The 25,443-nt window shown below is 39.6% G+C and overlaps 2 protein-coding genes across 2 annotated transcripts in view; both read left to right on the top strand.

Moving 5' to 3' along the window:
* Positions 1-10,403, top strand: part of fbxo28 (F-box protein 28) — a 51,485-nt gene extending 41,082 nt beyond the window's left edge. The window contains exon 5 of the mRNA XM_077729034.1: positions 8,672-10,403. Coding sequence (XP_077585160.1) covers positions 8,672-9,174 — 503 coding nt within the window. The 3' untranslated portion in view covers positions 9,175-10,403. The remainder of the gene's footprint in view (positions 1-8,671) is intronic.
* A 2,607-nt stretch (positions 10,404-13,010) lies between these two features.
* Positions 13,011-24,230, top strand: degs1 (delta(4)-desaturase, sphingolipid 1). Its single transcript, XM_077729035.1, has 3 exons — positions 13,011-13,227; positions 16,681-17,423; positions 22,851-24,230. The coding sequence occupies exons 1-3, from the start codon at positions 13,146-13,148 to the stop codon at positions 22,995-22,997; spliced, it is 972 nt and encodes a 323-aa protein (XP_077585161.1). The 5' UTR covers positions 13,011-13,145; the 3' UTR covers positions 22,998-24,230.
* Positions 24,231-25,443: the final 1,213 nt, after the last annotated feature.

Below are 25,443 nucleotides of genomic sequence, written 5' to 3'. Positions count from 1 at the left end.
TCGTCCAGGGGTGCCAGAGCTTTGCCGCTCTTGCAGTCGCCGGCACCATCATCCAGGGGCGCCGGAGCATTGCTACCACTTCTGGGCGGGCAGTCGCTGGCCAGAACGGTGCTGGGCAGAACAGTGCTAGAAAGAACTGTGCCTGGAAGGCCGGCCGGCACCGGAAGCCTGGTTAGTGGCTTCGGCACGGGTGCGACTGGCGGCCCCAGGGGCGACAGGAGTACTTTGCGTGGCCTCGGCACCGAAACTTGGGGTGCTTTCTGCAGGCTGATCTCCGCGGCGGACATTTTCTTCTTGCTTTGTTCTTTTTCAAGCCGCTCTTGCTCCAATTTTTTTCTTTCTAAATTTTCCTGCTCCAAAATATTTTCTCTTTCAATCAGTTCTTTTTCTTTTCGCTCTGCTTTCAAGGCCTTTTCTCTTTCTAGTCGATCTTGCTCTAAGGCCTTTTCTCTTTCTAGTCGATCTTGCTCCAAGGCTTTTTCTTTCTCTTGCCTCTTAAATTCCAAAACTCTTTCTTTCTCAAGCCATTCTTGCTCAAGACGTGCTTTCTCTAAACGTGCAAACTCCAAAGCTTTTTCTCTCTCTTGCCTCTTAGATTCCAAAACTCTTTCTTTCTCAAGCCGTTCTTGCTCAAGACGTGCTTTCTCTAGACGTGCAAACTCCAAAGCTTTTTCTCTCTCTTGCCTCTTAGATTCCAAAACTCTTTCTTTCTCAAGCCGTTCTTGCTCAAGACGTGCTTTCTCTAGACGTGCAAACTCCAAAGCTTTTTCTCTCGCAAGCCATTCTTGCTCCACACGTGCTTTCTCTACACGCTCTAACTCCAAAGCTTTTTCTTTTGCAAGCCATTCTTGAGCTACACGTGCTTTCTCTACACGCTCAAGCTCCAAAGCTTTATTTTTCTCAAGCCATTCTTGAGCTACACGTGCTTTCTCTACACGCTCAAGCTCCAAAGCTTTTTCTTTTGCAAGCCATTCTTGAGCTACACGTGCTTTCTCTACACGCTCAAGCTCCAAAGCTTTATTTTTCTCAAGCCATTCTTGAGCTACACGTGCTTTCTCTACACGCTCAAGCTCCAAAGCTTTTTCTTTCTCATGGCCAAACTCAGCCACGGCCTGTCCAGGCTTTAATTTGTGATTTCTGAACTTTTGGCGGTACGCCTCAGGCACCAGTTCGTAAACGCGCAACACTGCTCTAGCTACCTTATCATATACCAACCTGTCTTCTATCGACAGTGTACTTAAAGCTTCAAGGCCTTTCCCTGACAGTTTCCTTTGTAAGACTAGAGCCCAGCCTTCTTCTGGCCACTTATTGGACAGCGCTATCCGTTCAAACGCACCAAACCACGCCTCGACGTTCGTCTCACTGAAAGGCTGTACAAGCGGAAGGCTTTCACTAACTTTAAACCCCCTACTTTCTACCATATTAGAACTCTTTAAGAGTTCAATCTCCCGCCTTTTTAGTTCAATCTCCTTTTCAAACTCCATTTTCTTGAGGGCCAGCTGATGAGCATACTCCCTTTCCCTAGCCTCATATTGCATACGTAATATCTTTAGAGCAATGGGGGCATTTTCCCCAATAGATACAGCACCATATCCCTCTGGTTTTCCTTTTAAACGAGCCCTGGGGTTTATAACTAGAGCCTTTACATTCAAGGTGACACCATCCCTGCCTACCTCATCTTTCTCCATCCTGCCTGATTCCTCAGAATCGACCAGAGACTGAGAGGAAACACCCGCAGATGCTCCTCCTGTGGCTTCTAAGTACTGCGCTGCTATTAATATATGGATAACCTCCTGCTTCAATTCAGCTAGCCTGGTAGTCCTGGACAGAGTGAACCCTAGATGAGCGGCAAGACCTAACAGATCTCCCCTCTTACATTGGTCAACCTGATCTACAGTGCCAAGTTAAAAAAAGGAACTCTTCCGCATCAAAGTCCATCCTGCTAGTTACAGCACTACACTAGACTGAATGATAGCTATTAACTGTGCCTACCTCAACTCTGCTTGCCCAGCCTTCACCGGCCTACTGCACATGCAGTCCGTACCACCAATGACCAAACTGCTGCTGTGATAACAGATCTTAATGATATCCCGGACGAGCCCCCACTTGTTACGACTCCCCCTGGGGTATGATATACCAGGGAGTCGCAACTATCACAGCAGACAGGTTCGGTCAAAGATGAGTTCGGACACACATTGCAAGTAGCCTTCAGTTATTTTTATTTACAATAAAGTCAACAAAACAGACTACGGGATAACATAGGGGAAGCACGAGATATTAAAGTGGCACCCTCAAATAAACACGGTAAAACCCCCTCCCAGACAGGTGTCCAAATGAACACCCACAAAAATACAGGAAATCAGACCGAAGGATGCCACCGTTAAACTGATGTAATATAATCTAGACAGGGGAATAACTGTGTCTAAATGCACAAACTATATGTATACCCAAGGGTGTCTAAACTTATCTCAAGTCCCCCTATGCAACCCAAAATCATTAACACCACATACAAAATATAACATGGAGTAACGTACTCACAAGCCTGCAACTCAGCAAGGCAAGGGCCAGGGCAAGAAGGCCAGGTAAAAGGCAAGGGCTAAACTGACAACTGAAAAGGCTTTAAATAAGGGCAGGAGGGATGATTGGGGAATTAATTACAGCTGTGTTTGGCCTGGGCAGGGCTCTGTCACAGGGGTGGAGCCAGAGCTGGAGATAAAACACCTCCTACTGGTGTGTGTCCAGGCTGCCAGCCGTAACAGCGTTGAACAAAGATTTAGCCTTACTCTACGGTTTAAGTTTCCGTCCAGGCTGATTTGCTTCGCCCTACAATCACGGATCCAAATAACCAGTGCATTTCCAATCGCACCATGACTTTATTCTGGGTGTTCACAACCCTGTTGGCATCTTTCGTGAAAGATGTTGTAGCAGTTTTGCGGATGTTCTTCTCCTTTTTTATGTACCGCACCGTGGATTCATTCAGGCCGCAATGTCGAGCTACGCTAGCGTATACTTCCTGCTCTCAACTTGTCCAATAAACTCACTTTTTAGGTAATTGTCAACATCTTTCGCTTTTTCTTCGGCTCACTAGAAGCACCAAGGGATGAAGAGCGTTTGGGAGGCATCACGAAGGGCTTCACAAAACTTTTGCGCTTAACTTGGCTAGAAGCGTACTTTACAGCACGAGATAAGCGTGGACTGAGAATGGGCATCGGGAGAAGCTTGGGCTTCTGTGGTAAATGGGCCAATGGGGAGTCGAGTACATTCAGTGAGCAATCAGCTTGCGCGTTTATGCCCATGATGCGGCTGTGATGCTGCCGTGATCCCCCATGATGCTTTGCGCATACATGCATTTTTTGTGTTTTAAAATTTATAAAATGAGGAAATTGCTAATTCTAATTGAATATTTTGTTTCCACACCTTGTAAGATTATGTAATTTATAATTGTAATTTAATATCTTTATTCCCCCCCCCCCCCAAAAAAAAATCTGCGAAGCTCTGCGCACACGATAGCTGAAGCGCGAAGTAGCGAGGGATCACTGTAGCTTGTTTCTTCATGTGTTCACACAGGTGGACAAAATAAACATGTTTTATTTCTTCTAATTCGCCATCTATTAACAAAGTAACACAACTATTGGTTTAATATGACTAAAATATGTTTAATCGTACTAAAATTACACGGATTTCCAGAGGGAGAGAGAGAGAGGCAATTTTAAGGGTGCGGCTTATACGCGGAGGCGGCTAATATATGAGAAAATACGGGACTTGAGTATGTGGAGATCTTTATGCCACATACTAAACACCATGGAGTCTGTGCCATCGCATCTCCGGTATAAGTAAATCCACAAGAAGGACAACTTGGTATTGCCCCACGGCAGAATTGTCACCGTCTTTGTTTTTTTTTTTTTTTTTTACATATACTTGAATAGATGTGGAACAATCCAGGCTCTTTCTCTTCAAAATTGTATCCTCTTAAAACACGTATCCAATATCCTTGGTAGGAACATTTAAAGTTGTCCAGTTGCCAATGCCCTTGATAGAAAGTTTTTTCTGAGCCGACATAATATTGTCTTCGGCAACCATTTGACATGATCAAGCCCCTCTCTCGGCGCACCTTGAATCACGTAGGCATAAACCTTTATAGCAGTGGTTTTCAAAGTGGGCGGTACCGCCCCTCGGGGGGTGGTGTGAACTTTCAGGGGGGCGCTGACGAATAAACAGGCGAATGGGGGGCGTTGAAATAGTGAAGGGGGCGATGGAGCAATTACAGTAAAATGTGACGTTGGTGTTTGTAGAAAGACTGGAAAAATTGATTGTCTGTAATAAAAAGTCGACAAAAAACAAGCTTTATTGAAACAAGAAACGTTGTCTGCTCGAGCGCTCACGAGCAGCGCGCATATACCGTATATCACTAATTGTCGCGAGTTTATCGTCGATGCAGGCGACTGGGGAAACCACCACCATCCAGTCAGCCGCAGAGGAGCACACAATAGCGCGCCGGCAACGCTTAACCACAGACGTATGCGCACAGCGACCGGCTTAATGCATCAGCTATCAATTTTTATGATTCGAGGTGAACTGCGCATTGGTCTATTACAAGAAACGAAATTAGCGAATAATATCTGAGGCGCCTGTCTTCTATTTATTTAAGCTTCTCTCCACATGCAAGTCAGTTTTTATAGCTGCCAGAAAGCAACTATACGTGCGCGATTTTCTCATCACCTTCATCCTGATGTTGACAGTCTGATTGCAATGCACCAAGCCCACCCATCTCATTAGGCAGGACAGTTGTTAATGGTTACTCGTTCAGTTTTACAATTTATTTCAAGTTCAGTTCAAGGTGTTGTAATTGAAGAATAAATGATAACCATTTTTGTTTATTAAAATTGTTTTTTTTAGTCTTCAAACTGTTTGTGATTGAAGAATCAACCAATTCTTGTGACATTTAGCAATATAGTCGTTCTAGCGTTCGTTGGAAAGGGGTAAAGAGGGGGGCGTTGGCATTTTGGCCCGGCGGTGAAGGGGGCGGTGGCCAAAAAAGTTTGAAAATCACTGCTTTATAGCAAGAATCATTTCACAATACAGTCATACCTCTACTTACGAAAGCCTCTAGGTGCAAAATTTCCAGGTTATGAAATATTTTTCTATGCAAATGATTGCCCCGAGATAAGAAAAATATCCAAGTTTCGAAAAGCCCCAAAAAGTACATAAATTCGGTATCCGTTATTTTATTTCGAAAATATTGTCGTGGATGCATTGATTCTCGCTTTAGAAGATCACTCCATCTCATTCACTGTCTCACAACTACCCTCCATTTTATTTTACCCATTGTCTGCTTAAACTATTTTATGCCTGGGGAAGTAGTAGCCGAGGGCCTCAACCTGAACTGCAGCCTTCAGTGGGACAAATTGTGTCGCGGGGGCAGGCGATGGGCCGTGATGTTTAACTACCGTATTTTCATGACTATACGGCGCATCATATTTTTAGCCACAATCCGGTAATGAGAGGTATTTCTTTATTTTTAAACACACAAAGGACGCACCGTTTTTTTTAGACGCAGACAGGCATGGCAAAAATACACGGGCTTAAATATGCACGCCACAGCCACATGTTAAAAACACATTTTTAAAAAGGCAACGGAAGCAAAACTGAGTTCCGTTGTATTTTATTTAGCCATTTTACAATGTACTCACACCACCCACAAATCCATCAAAGTCCTCATTTTCTGTGATCGAATTGAACAATTCTCCAGATTAGTCATCGAAAACGCTGAGTTTTATACGTTCGTCTAGGCAGCCACAATCCATTCGCAAATAGTAGCTAGTGTAACTATTCCTAGGCTGTCTTCCATGCTTCGCAAAGCTGTGTTGATGCCGATCGCCAGGCCACAACTCATTCGCAGCTAGTAGCTAGCGTAACTATTCCAAGGCTGTCTTACATGCTTCGCAAAGCTGTGGTGATGCCGATCGCCAGGTCACAATCCATTCGCATATAGTAGCTAGCTAGTAGCTTGCGTAACTATTCCAAGGCTGCCTTCCATGCTTCGCAAAGCTGTGTTGATGCTGATTGCCAGGCCACAATCCATTGGTGTATTGACAAAAGAACTATATATCCCCGCAGTCACTGCGCAATACTTTTTCTATGGGAAAATAGTAGAGTCGGGGGCTGCTTGCCGTAGTTGTCCTATCGGCTGATTTATTTTATTTTGTCATGATAACAATTTTATTATTGGTCCATATATAAAGCTATTTTGGAGAAAATGTGCCTTTTATAGTCGTGAAAATACGGTAGGTTTAGAAAGCAGCGCCCAAGGTAGTAGATGGCTGCCCGAGACCTAGGTAAGATGGCTGTGGAGAATTGACGGGAACGTCGGTTGTTTCACGTTTTATGCAGGATACGTACATTATATTTCATTCCTAGATGTGAAAATACATTTGGTTAAAGTTTTATCTGTTTATCATTTCTCTATTTTAAAAGAAAAAGTATCGGCCGCATTCGCCTACATCATGACGTGGCGGCACTTTCGTGTCATGACCCAACGGCGCCATTTTGTCGTGACGGCGTGTCATGATGCCGTCAACTTGCAGTTTTTTGCATGTCGTGTTTTTATGCGCAATAAAGCTGTAGCCTCGGTTTAGTCTTTTTTTGTTCAACAAACGCAGTTTATATGCGAGTAAATGTCATTTGTTTTTAGAAAAAAAATTATTTTCATGTTTTTTTTTTAAACATTTTAAATGTATTAAAGGTGTGAGTTTTGTAAGCTAAGTTCATTTAAGGTAAATTTAAAGTTTATGTTGTTACGTAGTTGATAGGTCTCAAAATACAACTTCAGGAGCAGGTTAAGAAAGAGTGAGATAAATTCAAATAGGAAATAGGTTTATTACTGGACTGCAGGATGGTTGGAGAATGCTCTGACAGCTGTGAAACTCACAGCCTGCCTTCCTCGCAATTCTCTCTGACTGAACACTAGGTCAGTCATTAAATAGGAACTCGGGTTAATATGTCTAAAACAGTGATGCATGACAGAGTTAATGTAAACAAAACTTTGGGCTAATATGGTTAGACGTTAGCAGGTTTAAGTTGTATGCAAATACAATATTTTTATAGCTCACACAAACTGCTGCAGCCTATCTTATATTGCGGATTTCGAACATCGAAGTTACGAAACAAGTTATGGAACTAATTAATTTCTTTAGAGGTATCAGTATAGATGTATTTGTGTAGATTCGACATCGTCCAATTTTTGAATTGAATTAAATTATTTTTATTGTCATTTTACAAGTATTATTAGATTTAAAGCTTCACCATAAAGTGAACAAATACAACAGAGACAAATAAATAATAAATAAATAAGTACAGCATAAGTACAGCATAAGTACAGCATAAGTACAGCATAAGTACAGCATAAGTACAGCATAAGTACAGCATAAGTACAGCATAAGTACAGCATAAGTACAGCATAAGTACAGCATAAGTACAGCATAAGTACAGCATAAGTACAGCATAAGTACAGCATAAGTACAGCATAAGTACAGCATAAGTACAGCATAAGTACAGCATAAGTAAATTATAGAGTTATCAATTTAACAACTACTACAAGTTCAAATATGGTGCTGCTGCTTAATAAAAATATTCCTGAATACTCTTCCCATGACAAGAGTATTCAGGAATATTTTGTATGTATGTAATATTTATAATGTTATAAAATCACGTGGAAAACAGCATTTAATGATTAAATACAGATTCTGGAGCTCTTTGAAAGTTTAAACCGAGTCCAGGGTTGTGATTTCCCATGCATGTGAATGGAAAAAAATCGTCTTTCGGTGAGTTGGCTGTCGTCCGGATGTCAGTTGGCTAAATGTCTTTCGGCATGTAGACCGGCCACGGGATCATCTGGTGAAAAATTCCCATTTTTAATGCTGCAACATCTTGCAAACATCCAAATTTTAGTAATGTCAGTTTTTTTCTAATGTCACTCAGCTCTAGTACAAAAGAGACTGTCTCGCTCTGTCTCTCTCGCTCTGTCTCTCTCGCTCTGTCTCCCTCGCTCTGTCTCCCTCGCTCTGTCTCTCTCTCGCTCTGTCTCTCTCTCGCTCTGTCTCTCTCTCGCTCTGTCTCTCTCTCGCTCTGTCTCTCTCTCGCTCTGTCTCTCTCTCGCTCTTTCTCTCTCTCGCTCGGTCTCCCTCGCTCTGTCTCCCTCGCTCTGTCTCTCTCTCGCTCTGTCTCTCTCTCGCTCTGTCTCTCTCTCGCTCTGTCTCTCTCTCGCTCTGTCTCTCTCTTGATCTGTCTCTCTCGCTCTGTCTCTCCCGCTCTGTCTCTCCCACTCTCCCACTCTGTCTCTCTCGTTCTGTCTTTCTCGCTCAGTCTCTCGCTCTGTCTCTCGCTCTGTCTCTCGCTCCGTCTCTCTCACTCAGTCTCTTTTTCTGTGTCTCTTTGTCTCTTTGTCTCTGTCTCTCTTTCTCTTTGTCTCTCCGTCTATCTGTCTCTCTTTCTCTTTGTCTCTCCGTCTCTCTATCTCTCTGTGTCTCTGTCTGTCTGTCTCTCTCTTTGTCTCGCTGTCTCTATTTTTTATAAAGGTATACTTAGAGAGTAATTACTTAATTTTCTCTGTCTGTCTCTATTTTTTATAAAGGTATACTTAGAGAGTAATTACTTATTTTTTATTTATTTTCAGTGACTAGTCCATCTAGTTCTCTTACCACCATGTCTTTGTTGGCCAAGAACGCACCATCACGCTCCGATATGACCAAGGTGCAGCAGCAAGTGAAGGTCAATGGCGCATCAGTGACAGTCCTACGGCGGGAGATGCAAGAAATTCGTATCAAGCAGTTGGAACAACAGAAGCAGTTGCAGGACCAAGAGCAAAAATTGCTTGAACAAACACAGGTCATTGGTGAACAGAATGCCCGTCTTGCCGAGCTGAAACACAAACTACGTGAACTAATTGACAATAATACTGTGGGAGGGTCTACACTTGGAACATCTGTTCCCTCCACGTCTAACAATGCTGCTGTGTCTTCGGATTCCAGGCTTCCCGCCATGGGATTGGCAAGTGGCAGGGTAGAAGCCTCTTCTACAGCTAGAGAATTGGCTTCTGAGGGAACACCATCACTGAAACGCACCAGAGAAAGTTTAGACCTCTTAAGAAAGTCAAAACGTTTGTGTAGCAAAGATTGAGATATTGCGTTATTTAAATATTTTATTTTCAGTTAATCTCTGTTTTATTTTCAGTGTCTAGAAAGTGATGTAATTTGTCAATTTTAAGAAGTGAGTCATTTGAGCATAAAGGACAAGCTATAGAAACTGTCTGTTTTAAACTACAGATTATTTCAAATTGATTCACAGAGACACTATATATTGGAGGGGAGCTGTAAACCATTTTTAAAACAAAAGTGGTCATGTTCGTGACAGAATTGTTTGAAGTTACAGCTACTGTCATTTAGACCATCTTTTAACGAACCTCTGAACATTTTATTTTGTATGTTTAAATTTAAAAAGATTAACTGTATAGTTGCATTATTCCCACAAGCTGGACTGTGGCCTTTTTCAGCAAACAAAGAGCAAATTCAATTTTTTTTTAAGTACTGAAACTTAGAATGTGCACAAATACCAAAACAGACTAATCAACTAACTTTTTCCTTCACTTTTGTTGGAATGCAACTGTTCAAGCCGAAACGTAAACGTGCTTCCTTGGAAACATTGCAAGTTGTCACTGTTTCAAATGACTTATCTCTACTTTTTCTTCCCCATGTCATGTGACAGTGAAAACGACTGAACATACATCTAGCTTGATCTCTTCTTTCCTTTTTTGTCCCTTGTTTCATCCCCTCATGCCATTTTTATATCATTAATAAGGGTGTGTTTATATATATTTATTTCACTGTTTGGATAAAAATGTCAGACAAGCCTAAGATTGATACTAAAAGTCGCCTTATAATTTTTTTTTTGCAAATTTCATTATCAGTGTTATAAGACTACCCTTGATGTGAGTTTGTTTATTCATATGTTATATTGTGGTTGGGCATTTTTCATTAGATAAGTCTTATAAATTATTTATAAAAGTTTAGCACAGAATTGCCAAGTTTTTACTTAAATCTGGTCAATGTTTGTTTCTTCAAAATTGTATCTTAAAAGGATTTAGCACAGGGGTCTTTAATATGGGAGAAACTTGAGTACCCGGAGAACATGCAAGATCCACCCAGTGAGGCTTGATCCCAGGATTCAATATTCATTCTCAGGACTATCTGTTAAGGATTGATGTAATGTTGTTTTATTCGGTATGACCTGTCCCTGTCATGGCCCGGCGCCAGATGTCCTCCCCGTCAGGTTTGATTCTGTTATTTAATTTCAAAGTCTTGTTATTTTTTGAAAATCTTGACACGCTTATTAAAATGGTTGTTAGCGCACTCTACTCCGTCTTTGCTTGCTTCTCCACGTTTGTTGCATTTTTTCTTGCTTTATGGCGACAAAGGATTCCTGGTTGTCAAAATTAAATGTGGCTTTAGCATAGACTAATCAGGGTTTATTAGACCAGAAAATGAAATGAAAAGCCGCGTAGTACATGTGTTTGCGCCTACAGAAATACAAGTACAATGATCAAACTATATTTATTAAATATTACAGCTATATCTAAAAATGTAAATACCCTGACCCCTAGTTTTTTTGCGGGTAATGTAGACCAGACATGGCTGCGATAATTGAAAAACCATCAAGTAAGATTACCTCTATTATTACTACATACCATACTATGTTTTCGAGCCTATATGAAAATACAAGTACACAAGTACAAATATCAAGAAGTGTATTCATTAAACATTACATTTACAGGCATATGCAAAGACTATTGCTATTAATATCTCAATATAATTTATAAATAAAAAATGTAAATATTTGAAAAACTGCTCAGTGAAAATCAGCGGCGGTCCGTGCATTTTCTGGCGACGCCTTCAATCCAACCCTCGCTTGAATTTATGACAATAAAAACTACTGCATCTACAGCTGCGACATTAAAAATAATCTAAGAAAATTAAAATATTATTTAGAAATATAGGCATGTTTTACTCACCAAAAATCCTTTTTAACTACACAATATCCATCCTCCTTTCTTACATCTTTTCTATCGCCATTGAAACTAATGATGAAAGTCGAGCCTGTCCTGTCGTATTTCTGGCATAGTCCATCTTGAAAATGGCTTTAAATCAACACAACAATATATTTGCTTGTGCAGCTCGCTCCAAATACAGCTTGGTAGCTCTCGTCGTTAGCGCACTGAAAGTGGCGGACACAACATTTTCCCGACTGTAACAGGCTTGCTAGCTTTGCTAGGAGTTGACCGCCCTTTCTTAATGATGTCCATTTTTTCTGGAAAATAGCTTTGTGAGCAAATCTGCAATCAGCGATGACGTATCCCCATGCCTGTGAAATGACCTTGGTGTCACCAAATCGAATTCTGATTGGTTAAAGCAACAGTCTTATCGACGCTTGTTTAATGCAGCAGAGTCCGCAGCACTGATTGTGAAGGCCCTGGGGCATATTTCTGACCTTGGCGACAAATAATGGCTGAAATGTGATTGGTTAAATGTGTCAATATAAAAACACATCTGGAAGCAGTGCAACCGGGTGGAAAAGCAATGAAAGGAAGCTAACAGACAATTTGGAATTATTTAGTTAAGTATTGATGGACAAAATATAATATTCAGACATTTCTTAAATTACCTCTCTGGGGAGGCATTTGTAAACGAAGCAAAACAAGGAATTTGTGACTGAAAAGCTGTGTGTAAGAGGAGAAATCCTGCTTTTGCAGCGAGTCTGAAGCTCACAGTTAGCAGCTAAGAGCGTGCTTCCATTAAGAGATGTTCAGAATAAGAGCAAAACATGGTCTGCAGGAGATGCAGGGTTCTGCGGCTACTTTTGCATTTTTCAGACTTTACACAAAAACGATATAAAACCAGAAAGAAAGGCGGATGGATATTAAGTTAAGTTAAAAAGGATTTTTGGTGAGTAAAATATGGCTATATTCCTAAATAATATTTCAATTGTGGGCCAAATTCTGATATCTAAAAAGCTCCAGTGTTTGTATTTAACCACTAGATGCTGCTAGGAAGTGGATTTGACCCCATTTTAGTGCACTTTTTCCCGTTTCACCATTGACATCCATCGCTATCTTTTCTCGGGGAAATCAGCCAGATCTTGTAACGTCTGAAAAGCTCCAGTATTTGTATTTAATCAATAAATGCTGCTAGGAAGTAGATTTTACCCAATTTTAGTGTAATTTTTGCCATTTCGTGTATGGACGTATCAACGTTCATCGCTGTCTTTTTCCCGGGGAAATGATACTCCGGGCCTGGTTCTGATGTCTAAAAAGCTCCAGTATTTGCATGTAATCAACATGCTGTTTTCGGCTGGATTTTACCCCATTTTCGGGCAATGTTTGCCGGTACGCCATTGACGTTCATTGCTGTCTTTTCCCGGAAAAATCACCCATCATTACTCATTCTTTGCACTAATTGCACTAATTATTAGTATTAGTGACTAATACAAAGGAAACAAGTGGGCTTATTGTTAGTTCTATGTAATTTTGCAATGAGTTGACTGGTCCGTCCCACTTGATCTCAAATTAAGCTGTATTTGGCCCGCAGACCAAAGGGAGTTTGACACCCCTGCACTAGACTATCAGGGGGCTCCCAAACAATTTACATTGTTTTATTTTTGAATGGACCTTTCTTTCAAGGACTGTATATTATTATTTTTCACTGAATCAATTCATTACATTCATTTTATTTTATGACATTTAAAAAGGTTAAATACAGCACTGTTTGATTTCAATCAGGACACTTGAAGTTCTTTGTCAAATTAAAATCAATATTTTTTGTCGGTAAAGTATAATTCTTCAACGTTCATAATTAATTGATGTCCTATCTTTTGAGCTAACAGATTGGTATTTTATCCATCATGAAAAAAAAACCTCGTGACCGACTGCTTCCGTATTATTATTTTAAACTTCTGACTCACAGGAACGTGACACGGCTGTTACGTCACAGGGCGTTGGTAGAAAGTGGAAGGCAAAGCGGAGGAAGACATCCATTTCTTAAGGTAGTAATTTTTAACGCGTATCTTTAGGGCAAATTCCTGAGACTAATTTCTCTGAGATGGGGAATTGGGTGACACGTGAGGACTACGAATGGGTGTATACGGACCAACCACACGCTGAGAGGAGGAAAGAGATCCTTGGTGAGTTAACTTTTCAGTTTCGCAAGGTTGGCTAAATCGTGTTACTCTAGCACAGACGCCGTAGCACTGTTTTAATTATGAATGTTCATTAAGTAACATCAATTTTGAACAAGGTTTTAATAGCCAATGTTAGTTAACGGTTACAGAACCGTTGCTGCAGACGTGATCTAACTTTTAACGTATTCATGGTCAGATGTACTGCACTTTACCCAATTTACAGTGAGGCCAGATCTCGTTTGTTCAGTGTTCTTAATTCGTCTCTCATTCGCTACTGCCTAATAATTACCACAGAACTTTAAAGTCCTTAACTTAACACAAAGGGAGAATTACGATCACGTGATCCGGGTTACGTCAGGTGGCAGCCATTCTGAATGGATCATTACCTACACCAGGGGTGTCAGACTTGGTTCGGCGGGCCGAGTTAACGTCAATTCGATTTCATGTGGGCCGGACCATTTTAGCGATAATATTCAGATTTAAAAAAAAAAATGGATGAAAACAACTGGATTAAAAGCATTGAATATTCAGTTTTTATAGATCTAAAACAATGTTTATTTTAGTTTTTTTAAAATATTTTTTTAAATTTTACAAAATGATTTTAAACAAAAAACAAAAAAATGGATTTATATATTTAAAATTACAAGTATAGAATTAAAAGGAAGAAAATCAGGTAATTTAATATACACCTATACTCTTCATTTTAATTTGATCCTAAAACAGAAAGTCGGCACTCATGATTTACTTTCCCGGGCAACTTGGTTCTAATGTTGATTCAATTGTTGTTCTTGCTAATCCCTGTGAGTGATATGAAAAAGAGAGAACGCGAGTGAGCAACAAGAGAGAGATACATTTTAGAACTGCTTATCCTGAGAATGGTTGTGGAGGGTGCTGGAGCCTATTTCAGCTAGCTTTTGGCACCAGGCAGGGGACCCCTTGAATACGTGGCCAGCCAGTCACATGTATTTATTAATAAATTATTATATTTTTCAACAAAATTTTAAAGGGGATCTCGTGGCTAGTATTAAATATTGTGGAAAAAAATTGGCTAATTCAATGTAAAATGCTGCTCTTCTGATGAAAAATCAAAGTTACAAAACAAGTTATGGAACTAATTAATTTCCTTAGAGAAATCACTATAGATGTATTTGTCTAGATTCAACATCGTCCAATTTTTGAATTGAATTAAATTATTTGTATTGTCATTTTACAAGTATTATTAGATTTAAAGCTTCACCATAAAGTGCACAAATACAAGAGAGACAAATAAGTAATAAATAAATAAGTGAATAATAAGTACGCCATAAGTACGCCATAAGTACGCCATAAGTACGCCATAAGTACGCCATAAGTACGCCATAAGTACGCCATAAGTACGCCATAAGTACGCCATAAGTACGCCATAAGTACGCCATAAGTACGCCATAAGTACGCCATAAGTACGCCATAAGTACGCCATAAGTACGGCATAAGTACAGCTGGAGCCCCAGCTGACTCCGGGCCAGAGGCGGGGGACACCTCCAATCGTTTCCCAGCTGATCACAAGGCACAAGGAGACTGGCAACCATGCACATTCACACCCATACCTAGGAGCACTTTAAAGTGTCCAATAAGCCTGGGATGCATGTTTTTTTGAAATTTGGAAGGAAAACGGAGTACCCGGAGAAAGCCCATGCAGAGGAGAACATGCAAACTCGACACAGGCGCCACCAGGGCCGCCCCAGATAGATAATCAACAGTTAGTAATCATTAATCAGTTAATGTGTTGTCACCATAATAAGTAGTATTCAACAGCGCTAAAGTAGAGTAATATCTCGACATACGACTTCCCCGACATACGAGGAATTTGAGATACGGGAAAAATAAAGGGAAATTATGAAGGACTTTGCATTGGTGAGAACGTTTGTCAGTACATGAATGAGCAGGAAATGCCTGAGAAAAGAAGTGTGAAAAAGTTTTATAAAGCTGCAGGGAAATATGCAAAAGGAAAATTTCCAATGAAGAATAAATTGCTCAAACATGCTGAAGTAGCTGATCTCAACATCATCAAAAGAGTGCCTTCACAAGTGTAAGGTACTTACTTCATCAACAGATTCCCATGCATGAAGCCTGACTGTAAGGTTGATGCCTTGGAAGAAGAATTCAGCTGCCTGCAAGTTGAGACATTACAGTACAGGAGAGAGCAGATGTGCAATGGGGACTAGTTGGACAAATTAAAGACATCTCTGGAAACCCAAAATATGCTAACATAACAAAGATTGCACAGGGCATACTTTTGATTCCCCACAGCCATGCCACATGTGAGTGTGTTTTTAGTGCTGATGGAAGATCAGGACAGACTTCAGGATGTCAATGGGACCAAGCACACTTGAGGCTCTGTGCTTGCTAAAGATGGACATACAACTGGCAGGAGCAGCTTGCTATGAATAGAAATATTCAAGGAGGAGTCAAAAGAGGCCAAGCGTGCAACTGAGAAATGTAATAGAACTAAGAAAAAATGATTAAATTTTCATGTGGTATAAAATTTGTAGGTCTTTCATTATTCATTTTTGTATTGAAAATGTTGATTGCCACAAATATTTTGACATGATTTTATTCACACGTTTTGTGTAACAATGTTCTCAATAATCATTGTGTTGTTTGCAGCTTTTTTTGAAATAAGTGATAAAATTATCAAAAAAATACTTTAAAATTAGAACTTGGGCACTAGGAAAAATCTCCCAAAATCTGTAAATTCTCTTTACCAATTATGAAATACTATTTTCGGTGTTTGGCAGCTCTGTATTACTGTAGTTCATTTCTATGGGAAAAGTTTAATTGAGATATGAGTAAATCAACATACGAGCCCCGTCCCGGAACGTATTTACCTCGGATCTCAAGATAAATTTACCTCACATTTCAAATATAATAAAAATGTTTGATGGACTATCCACCTCTAAAAATCCCATATCGATCGACCTCCATTAGGATCCTGGATATTTCGTATGTTTAAGTATGTGTACCACTAGGGTTAGGTGATACGACAACAATTGAGAGCATGATTGAATTAAATTGTATCTATCGATTTCGATAAATATCACGACAATGATCACATTTTTGAAAACTTCAAACTTTTGTGTATAATACATTACTCGTTATTATGTTATGAAGGTAAGTTACTTTTAAAGCAAAACATGTAACCAAATCTGCTCATGCTGGGTGAAAATTTCACATCAACTGTTACAGCACAGAAAGTTTAATCAGTAAGATTTTTTTTCTGAAACAAGCAGGACAAACACTTATTAAATACCAGATTGGAAAAAGCATCCTCTAGATCAGTAGGAATGAAAACCTGAACTCACTACGGCCTTTTCTGTCATTAGTTGCGAATCCCTGCTCTTAAAAATACTCTGAAAATATGTATTTCATTTAAATGTATGCTTTTTTAATGAAACTATTTTTTTCTTCCTCCTACAGCTAAATATCCACAAATCAAGTCTCTGATGGGTCCTGACTTAAGGCTTAAATGGATTGTCTGTGTGATGGTCACTATACAATTTTTAGCATTTTATTTCATCAAAGATATGGACTGGAAATGGGTTTTGTTTTGGACTTATGCCTTTGGGAGCTGTATCAACCATTCAATGACTCTTGCTATACATGAGATCTCCCACAATACCGCTTTTGGAAACAACAAAGCCATGTGGAACCGGTACTTTGCAATGTTTGCCAACCTTCCTATCGGGTTACCCTATTCTGCCTCATTCAAGCGCTATCATTTAGACCATCACCGATACCTTGGAGGAGATGGTGTAGATGTGGACATTCCAACTGATTTTGAAGGCTGGTTTTTTTGCACACGTTTCCGCAAGTTTATCTGGATTATTCTTCAACCGCTTTTTTATGCTATTCGGCCACTTTGTATCAACCCTAAACCTATTACACAGTTGGAACTGACAAATGTTTTTCTTCAACTCACCTTTGACATTCTGCTCTTTTGGCTGTGGGGAGTGAAACCTGTAGTGTACATGCTGGCGGGCTCCATGCTGGGCATGGGTCTGCATCCCATATCTGGACACTTCATAGCTGAACATTACATGTTCCTCAAGGGTCATGAGACCTACTCCTACTATGGCTCCCTCAACCTGCTCACCTTCAATGTAGGATATCACAATGAACATCATGACTTCCCCAGCATCCCAGGATGTAGGCTACCAATGGTTAGTATACCAGTGATAGGTTCATTAATAATTACCCTTCTTTGTAATTATCAGAAACTGCAGGCAGACATCTTATTCAATTATTGACATTTAATTAAATAGATTGGATCACAGATAAGAACCTTAATGGAGGATATCTTCAAAAGTATCATCCCGAACCGTATTTCGTGTACAGCTTTAAGGCATTTTGAATAAAAACAATCGCGCCTTCATTTGACCTAACAATCATATAACAATTACATAAAGAAGCCCAAAGTGTCACGAGTGTTATGGAAGTGGCAGATATCCGTATCTGTTGTTAGACCTTGGCGTCTCATTGCCTTGGATATGTCCATGTAAGAGTTGACTAAGCGGCAGTTTATGACCTCGAGCCGAACAATAGAAAGACTTTAATGATTTAACAAAGAAATGAATTACTACACATATATGTATAATATTAATACAGAATAAACCCAACAACCAGGAAGATCTTACCCTCACCAATTGTCAGAGCTAAGTATGTTTGGAGTTTTGTGGAAGCCAAGTTCGCATGAAGTGCCCCGACCGTCCATGAAGATAATAAAATCTTAAATTTGATCAATGATATCCAGTGATAGAACACCTATAAAGATGCTGTAAACTCAAAGGGAAAATGAATACATTGTTGAATTGGCAAAGTAGAGGCTGTTGTTAAAACATTTGAATTAATTAAAAAAAATTATACAAAATAGATTTTTTTTAAATGCACTTGTCATTTCAGTGCTATGATTCAGTAGGCGTGTACAAGCCACCTGTCAATTACACTCATGGTGCTTGCTTGCGTTGATTCTAATGTGTTTAGCATGTTTCCTCTGTCAACACAATTGTACATGTTAAACCATTCAAGTCAGAATGCAGTGCAATGCATGTCTGTCTTTCACTTCAGTAGAACGCTGAACTTTTTAAATCCTTTTAGAATTATCAATACGTAGTATTGTACGCGCATCTTGCGTCGTGCATTTTCCGTTGCACAATTGCAAATTTTCAGCTTTAGTTTTATATATGAAATGTTAAATGAAATCAACACATAAATTCACATTGAATAGCCTGGCCACCGATTCAGGATGTCTCCCGACCGACTCTGGCCCGGAGTCAGCTGAGAATGGTTCCAGCACCCCCTGTGACCCTAATGAGGATAAATCGGTTCAGAAAATGAGATGAGAAATTCACATTTGAATCAATGCTTAAATATTTTTATCAAGGAACAAATGTCAATTTACACCTATTGGAATCAAGATATGTTTGACCGACAGGGAGCTGAGTTGAGGAGGTGCATCAGATACGAGGTGACATCGTGGCGAGAGACGTTAGAAATTCTGTCCCATTAACCGGCATAAAACACATGCAAAGAGTGGTTACTTCTGCTTGAAGTTTACAAAACTATCCTTTGTAGAAACGCTCAATCAGTGCAGACGGCTTTCATTCCCTTTGCTACTGTCACTCAGTGGGTCATTCAGCACTCACTTTTTCTCAGCATGCCCCATGTTTTCAGCACAAAATTTTAAACAGATTAAATGTTTTTAGAATAACATCATGAATTTGAATTTGCAGCATGTTTAAGCAAATAAGTAGGCATTAAATGTAACACAATTTGTTGAGTGAAATGGAAGGAATCTTCGGGATTTATCACAGGACTTCAAATCTTTTAATACTTAGTAGACTTCAACAGGACTCAACAAAGTATAACACGGCATTATGAAGTTCATTAATTTCCGATTGCATTAGATATTTTGAGAAAAGAATAGAATGTCGTATCCTCTACCTCATGGGTTTCATCAAGGGCCACTGTGGGTGCAGGTTTTCGTTCCAACCGAAGAAGAGGATTTGTTAACACTGGTGCTCCTGGTTTCAGAAGAAACCTCATAGATTAAATGTTTTGTGCTGGATCCGTTGGAGGAAAAACCTGCACACACTACTGGATAGTTTGGACATGCCTGGTCTTCCTTTTTTTAACATAGTGTGGGCATGTAGTAATTGTGCTTGGACACATGATGGGACTGACAGCTCAAGTCCTATTTCAAATTTTACTACAATTTCATTAGTGGAATCTTACTGCCATGGCATCTACCAAGTCAAACGTGGGGATAGATTAGTAGTTCGCGATTGACATATTGAACACTGTTGGATTAACTCTTAAAGAAAAAAAGGAGAAAACAATTTCCTGATCTGCTTTATCCTCACTAGGATCGCAGGGAGGGTGCTGGATTCTATCCCAGCCGCCTTCAGGCACGAGACAGGGGATACCCTGAATTGGACACTTGTACCTAGGAGCAATTTACAGTGTCCAATGAGCCTCCCATGCATGTCTTGCATGGTTGAGTACCCAGAGAAAACCCAGGCAGGCCTGGGGAGAACATGCAAACTCCACACAGGTGAATTTGAACCCAGGACCTCCACTGTGAGACCGACGTTCTAACCACTCAGCCGCCGGGAAAGCATAATTACTCTACCAATACTTTTGTGACAAAATTTGTCTCAATTTGATCAGTGTGCTTCGTGCAGTATTTTTTTAAAAAAGTAGCGTTTAGTAGACCAAAGTTAAAACTTTAAGGGCTTCGTACATAGAATTGATAAAATATTGTCACACAGATGTCTTCAAGTCATTGTCGCTTATTGTAAAGTATGGCGATTTATTGGATTATGTATACATACATAGGAGTAATGAACCATTACATGAGTTTCAAGTGTGAAATGTAATTTCATTGTGCTAGTAAGTGGCATCCCATGTTACAAAATTTGTTGAGATATTCTCTTCACTGGAGAAAGCTGGACTTCAATTTTCAGCATAGTCGGCTATCTCCGACTCACTGTGTTGACTTGAGTTGTGCCTGTCGACACAAGAAGAAAAATTAATATTAGTGAAGTTTGTTTTCTGTTTGCTGCTTTTGTTGTTCAATAGCTTCTATTCCTAAGGTAAAGAACACATTATTGTAGGAGGACAATCATTTATTATTTTAATGACTGTGTTTAACAACATAATAGGTTTTGAAATGTAATTCTCTTCAATGCAAACCATGGCATTATAACATTTGTATGACAGTCCAGCGGTGCCTCTACTTATGAAATAATATGTTCTAGAAGTGGTTTCATAACTTGGATTTTTTGGAAATAGAGATATTTTACAATGAATTAGCATAATCTGTTCCATGATCTTTAATACAACCCCTACAACCATAAAATACAGAAGCACAATTATCATGAAGTGTATTTATCAAATACGACAGTTACAAGCATCTGAAAATAATTGTGTATTAATATATTTTACTGTGATCCTTTACTCTGCGGCTTCACTACATTGCATTTTTTCTGAAGTATTACAAGTTTATAAAAATGTCAAAATCCACGGTGAAACTCGCAACAGGAAGACATGAAAAATGGCGGAAATCAGGGTACCGCTTCTTTGCTGTGGAAGTGGTTGGCTCTTAGCCCCGAAGAAGCTTAATAGCATAGAATAATTGGTACCCCGAAAACTATAAATAGCTGCAAAACATGCCGCCTTACCTTTTCTTGTTTACAGCAGGTTGCGTTTGGCATCGCGTACGTTACACCTCCTGGAGAAAGAATACTTTGAGTCCATTCCTGCTTTGTTTGGACTTTACATCGCTGCTGAAAATGCCTGGTAAGCCTTCAGCGACAACTAAGCCATAGCGAGGTGAATCCGGTGATCCGGAAATGCGCACCGGCACCGAGCGAAGCTTGAAGGAAGCGTTCCTGGACAATCTCATTCAAAAATGAGCTGAAAGTGCTAGAGTTCACACGAATTGTCAGATGCTCTTCATGTGTGGTAATGTTCCCCTGCAAGGATTTAGACTAAAACCCCCACTAACCTGTTTTTGGGGGGTTTATATCATACATAAAGGAACTCTTTTCACTGCGCCCAAGATCCAATCTTCGGGCTGATGACTTGAGGTTATCTTGAAGAATTTGAAGGTAATCCTCCATTATCCCATTTACTCCCTGTAAAGCACCAGTTCCATTGGCAGCAAAAAAGCTCCACAGCACAATACTACCCACCACCGTGCTTGACGGTAGGCATGGCGTACTTGGGGTTAAAGGCCTCACCTTTTCTCCTCCAAATTGTGGCCAAACATCTTGATATTTGTTTCGTCTGTCCACAGAACTTTCCCCCAGAAGGTCTTATCTTTGTCCATGTGATTAGCAGCAAACTTCAGTCGAGCCTTAAGGTGCCGCTTTTGTAGCAAGGGCTTCCTTCTTGCACGGCAGCCTCAGTCCATGGAGATGCAAAACACTTGACTGGACACTGACACCTGTGATCCAGCAGCTTCTAATTCTTGGCAGATCTGCTTTTTGGTGATTCTCGCTCGGTTGAATCTTAACCCTCCTGACCAGTTTTCTCTTAGCAGCAGGTGATAGCTTGCATTTGCTTCCTGATCATGGCAGTGACAAAACAGTTCCATGCACTTTATACTTACAAACAATAGCCCACACTGTTGCTCTTGGGACTGCAGCTGCTTTGAAATGGCTTAAAGTGACTTTCCTGAATTGTTCAAGTCAAGGATTCACTTTTTCAGATCTATGCTGAGCTCCTCTGATTTTCCCATTGTAGCCTTTGTGGGCGTTTGCATCCAATGAGCCCTATTTAAATGGCCTGCGAGAAGTCAACAGCTGTAGTCACTCAATCACTCACAAGAAGTTAAGAATGCTAAGTCAAGCCATGCTATGATGCTCAATTCACTGACAACTTTCTAAGTCACCAACATTTCTAATTCGTGTTGCTGTGTGTATGTATAACGTGAAGGACATCTACCCTCCTTTGTCATCGTTTCGGCAATGTCTGATATCTTCAAGTTCAGCCCAACCCTGGCTCATGAACACATTTGGCTATCTGCCACAGTAAGTGATATCAAGACTAAGAGACGCCTCTATATTCCACAATACTGTATTTTTATGATTATTTTATTATTATATTTTATTAAAATTTACACAAGATCTATGTATCAAAATACGTCACCTACTTTTGTCGGAGAGGAAAGTTGGATGCACAGTTCAGCTGAATATAGAATAACTCGTGGTGAATACAATGACAATGTACTTGCTCAGTGGTCGGAGCAGTTGCACTCTGTGGATTTTGGGAATTAGTGTCTTGTCCTTTGTAATCACCTATTTGTGTTTGCTCGCTGTGTCTCACCATGTTATTCATTGTCTCATTAGCCGATGTCTTTAATCCCCATACTTTTGTTCATGTCACATGCATTCCTGTGCAACTGTCTGTCTTCCTTATAAGTAAGTTATTTTTATATTATATTTATATTATAATCAATGCCAGCTCCCACTTTCTCCCATTTATACTCCATTCTGCTTTATTTAATTAGTATTGGGCACGAGCCCTTCAGGAAAGTGGTAAAATTATGGGCTCTTAATGTCATTTATTCTCTTCCTATTTGCCAGGTGAAGAAAATAGCTGCAGAGTATTATGAAGACCTTCCTCAGTACACATCGTGGGTAAAGGTCCTGTATGACTTCATCATGGATGACACATTGAGCCCATACTCAAGAGTCAAGAGGAAGCTGAAAGGAGATGTCAAACTGGATTAATTAAAAAAGAAACAGTTAACGTTTTATGTATTAAGATTTTTTTTTTTAAATAACATTTTTGTTCTATAGGTTGGAAATTAACTCATCATTCACTACTATAACTTGGGAATGAATAGTGGGAAATTAAGTCATTCAATTCCACCAGAAGGGCCAGCCCTTTTAAAGGATTTTCACTATATTCTTTGGACTTAAAATTTATTTTTCCTCTAAATTGACTTTTCTTATCAAGTGTACCTTATGTATGAATTCTGGTTGTGCTTAAGGACCTTAATGAGTCATTCTAAAAATTGTTCAAGAAACAATTATGAATGAAACACAATGAAATTAATCAGTAAAAAAATAAGATAATAATAATTGATGACACGTTGATAATCTGGTGCTTTAGTCTAAAAAATGTAGTAATCATTCAACACCCTCAGAATTTTACTGTATTTTTGGAATATACACTCAGTTTACTGAATACCGCTATGGACTTCCTTCTATCAAAGGGAGCAGGTGGGATTTATATGTATTAGACCCTAATTCACAGATGTAAAATTGATTCCACAAAGGACCACGTGGTTGTAGGTTTTGCTATCCACCATTGAAAACGACTCGATTTCACCAATCTGTTCTCTTACAAATGTAATCAGTTGATTTCAGTCATTGATTGATGGATTTATTTGACAGCAAATATTAATAATTAACATTCATATTCATGTTAATGATATATATGTAAATATGTAAGTTCGTGCCCGCCGGCAAATTTCCATCTTCAGGCCCATGTGTAGGCACAAGGTAAACAATAACACACAACTAAACATGTATACACACACGTAGCACAATTTTAGACAGCATCGTGATTGCAATTTTTTTCGTCTAACAGCCAAGCTTTAAGATAATAAAGAGGTTCAGAGACGGGAGTTCACGTATGTTAATTGGTGTTCCAGTTATGTGCAGTGAACAGACAGAGAAAGTGCTTTGGCTGAAAGCACTCACTCAGGTGCTGTTTGTTACATCAGAAACCTCATTGGACAAACTGTTCATGCTGTTTCAGTTGTTAGGAAAAGATGCACCCACTTTGCCCATTGTGGACTGTGTTTCACACCTATTTGATCAATTAGACTAATAGGGAGTGGGATTATTCCAAGATATTGCCTATTAACCTGTTACATTGATGCACATTTTTCTTACCAAAACAAAACACCAAATAAAATATGAAATTATTCTAAATAAACTCATGTTTTAAACTTACATTTACAAGCTGTTGTAAAGGTATATTATTCCTCTAAAAGTGCCTTCATCATAAAGCGGGACTACAATTGCTTTCGATTTTCGCACACCGATAAGTGTTAAATTCCAATTTGTCATCAATTTCATGTTCGCACGTATTCTACCACCTCAATTTGTTTTGGATGCATTAGAAAAGTTCTAGAGCAGGGGTAAGGAACCTTTTTCACAGAGAGCCATAAACAATTCATATTTTCTAATGTTATTTTTTGAGAGCCATTCTCAGATTTGAATGGTAAAAAAAACATGAAAATGTGTGAATTTTCTTGTGATTTCACCACTTTTAAAGTAAAAAAGTGTCTGAATTCTTTAGACAACGTTATGCTGTTGCTAATAAATCAGTATCAAGGGTTATCTTACATGCGGAAGAGTAATAAAAAGACTAATTATGATAGAGGTGGTAGAAGTCGTGTCACAGTTTCCATATTTTACCTCACAGGTTAGTGGAGAGCCATATGCACCCTTGGGAAGAGTCACATGTGGCTCCCGAACCATAGGTTCCCTACCCCTGGTCTAGACAAACAACTCAGGTAATTCCCCATCCTGAAATAGAACTGAAAAATTGATGGCTACGTTCTGATTAGTGTTCCAACAATTTTGCTTTTCGTGTTATGTATTTTTTCCCACGAGAATGTATTCTGTGACAGTCCTTTGTGTATTAATATTACACGTCTCAACCGTGCAGCCATAGGCAAAGGATTGCATTTGTAAATATTTTTTTATACACAAAGGGCTGTCATTTCCCGAGTACACAGCACACCTATGCGCCCTTGGAAAAACAGCCGAAGGCACGGCCACTTGGTTGTGTCAGCAAACAATGGCCTATTTGGGGAATACACTTAATGACAGATGCTGGGTGTTAAATCTTCACTTTTTTGGATAGAAGTTTAAAACACTTCATTCTTTTTCTGAACCGCTTCATCCTCTCTAGGATCACAGGGGGTGCTGGAGCCTATCCCAGCTGACTTGGGGTCAGAGATGGGGGACACCCTGTATCGGTGGCCAGCCAATCGCAGCCAATACCTAAGGGCAATTTAGAGAGTCCAATCAGCTTACCATGCATGTCTTTGGTATGTGGGAGAAAACACAGATAATACCCATGCAGGCTTGGAGAACATGCATACTCCACACAGGTGGACCGAACTGCATTTAAACCCAGGACTCAGAGCTGTGAGGC

This window comes from Stigmatopora nigra, chromosome 12, assembly GCF_051989575.1.
Source record: "Stigmatopora nigra isolate UIUO_SnigA chromosome 12, RoL_Snig_1.1, whole genome shotgun sequence".
Taxonomy (NCBI): Eukaryota; Metazoa; Chordata; class Actinopteri; order Syngnathiformes; family Syngnathidae; genus Stigmatopora; species Stigmatopora nigra.
This window is presented reverse-complemented; position numbering and strand designations above follow the sequence as displayed.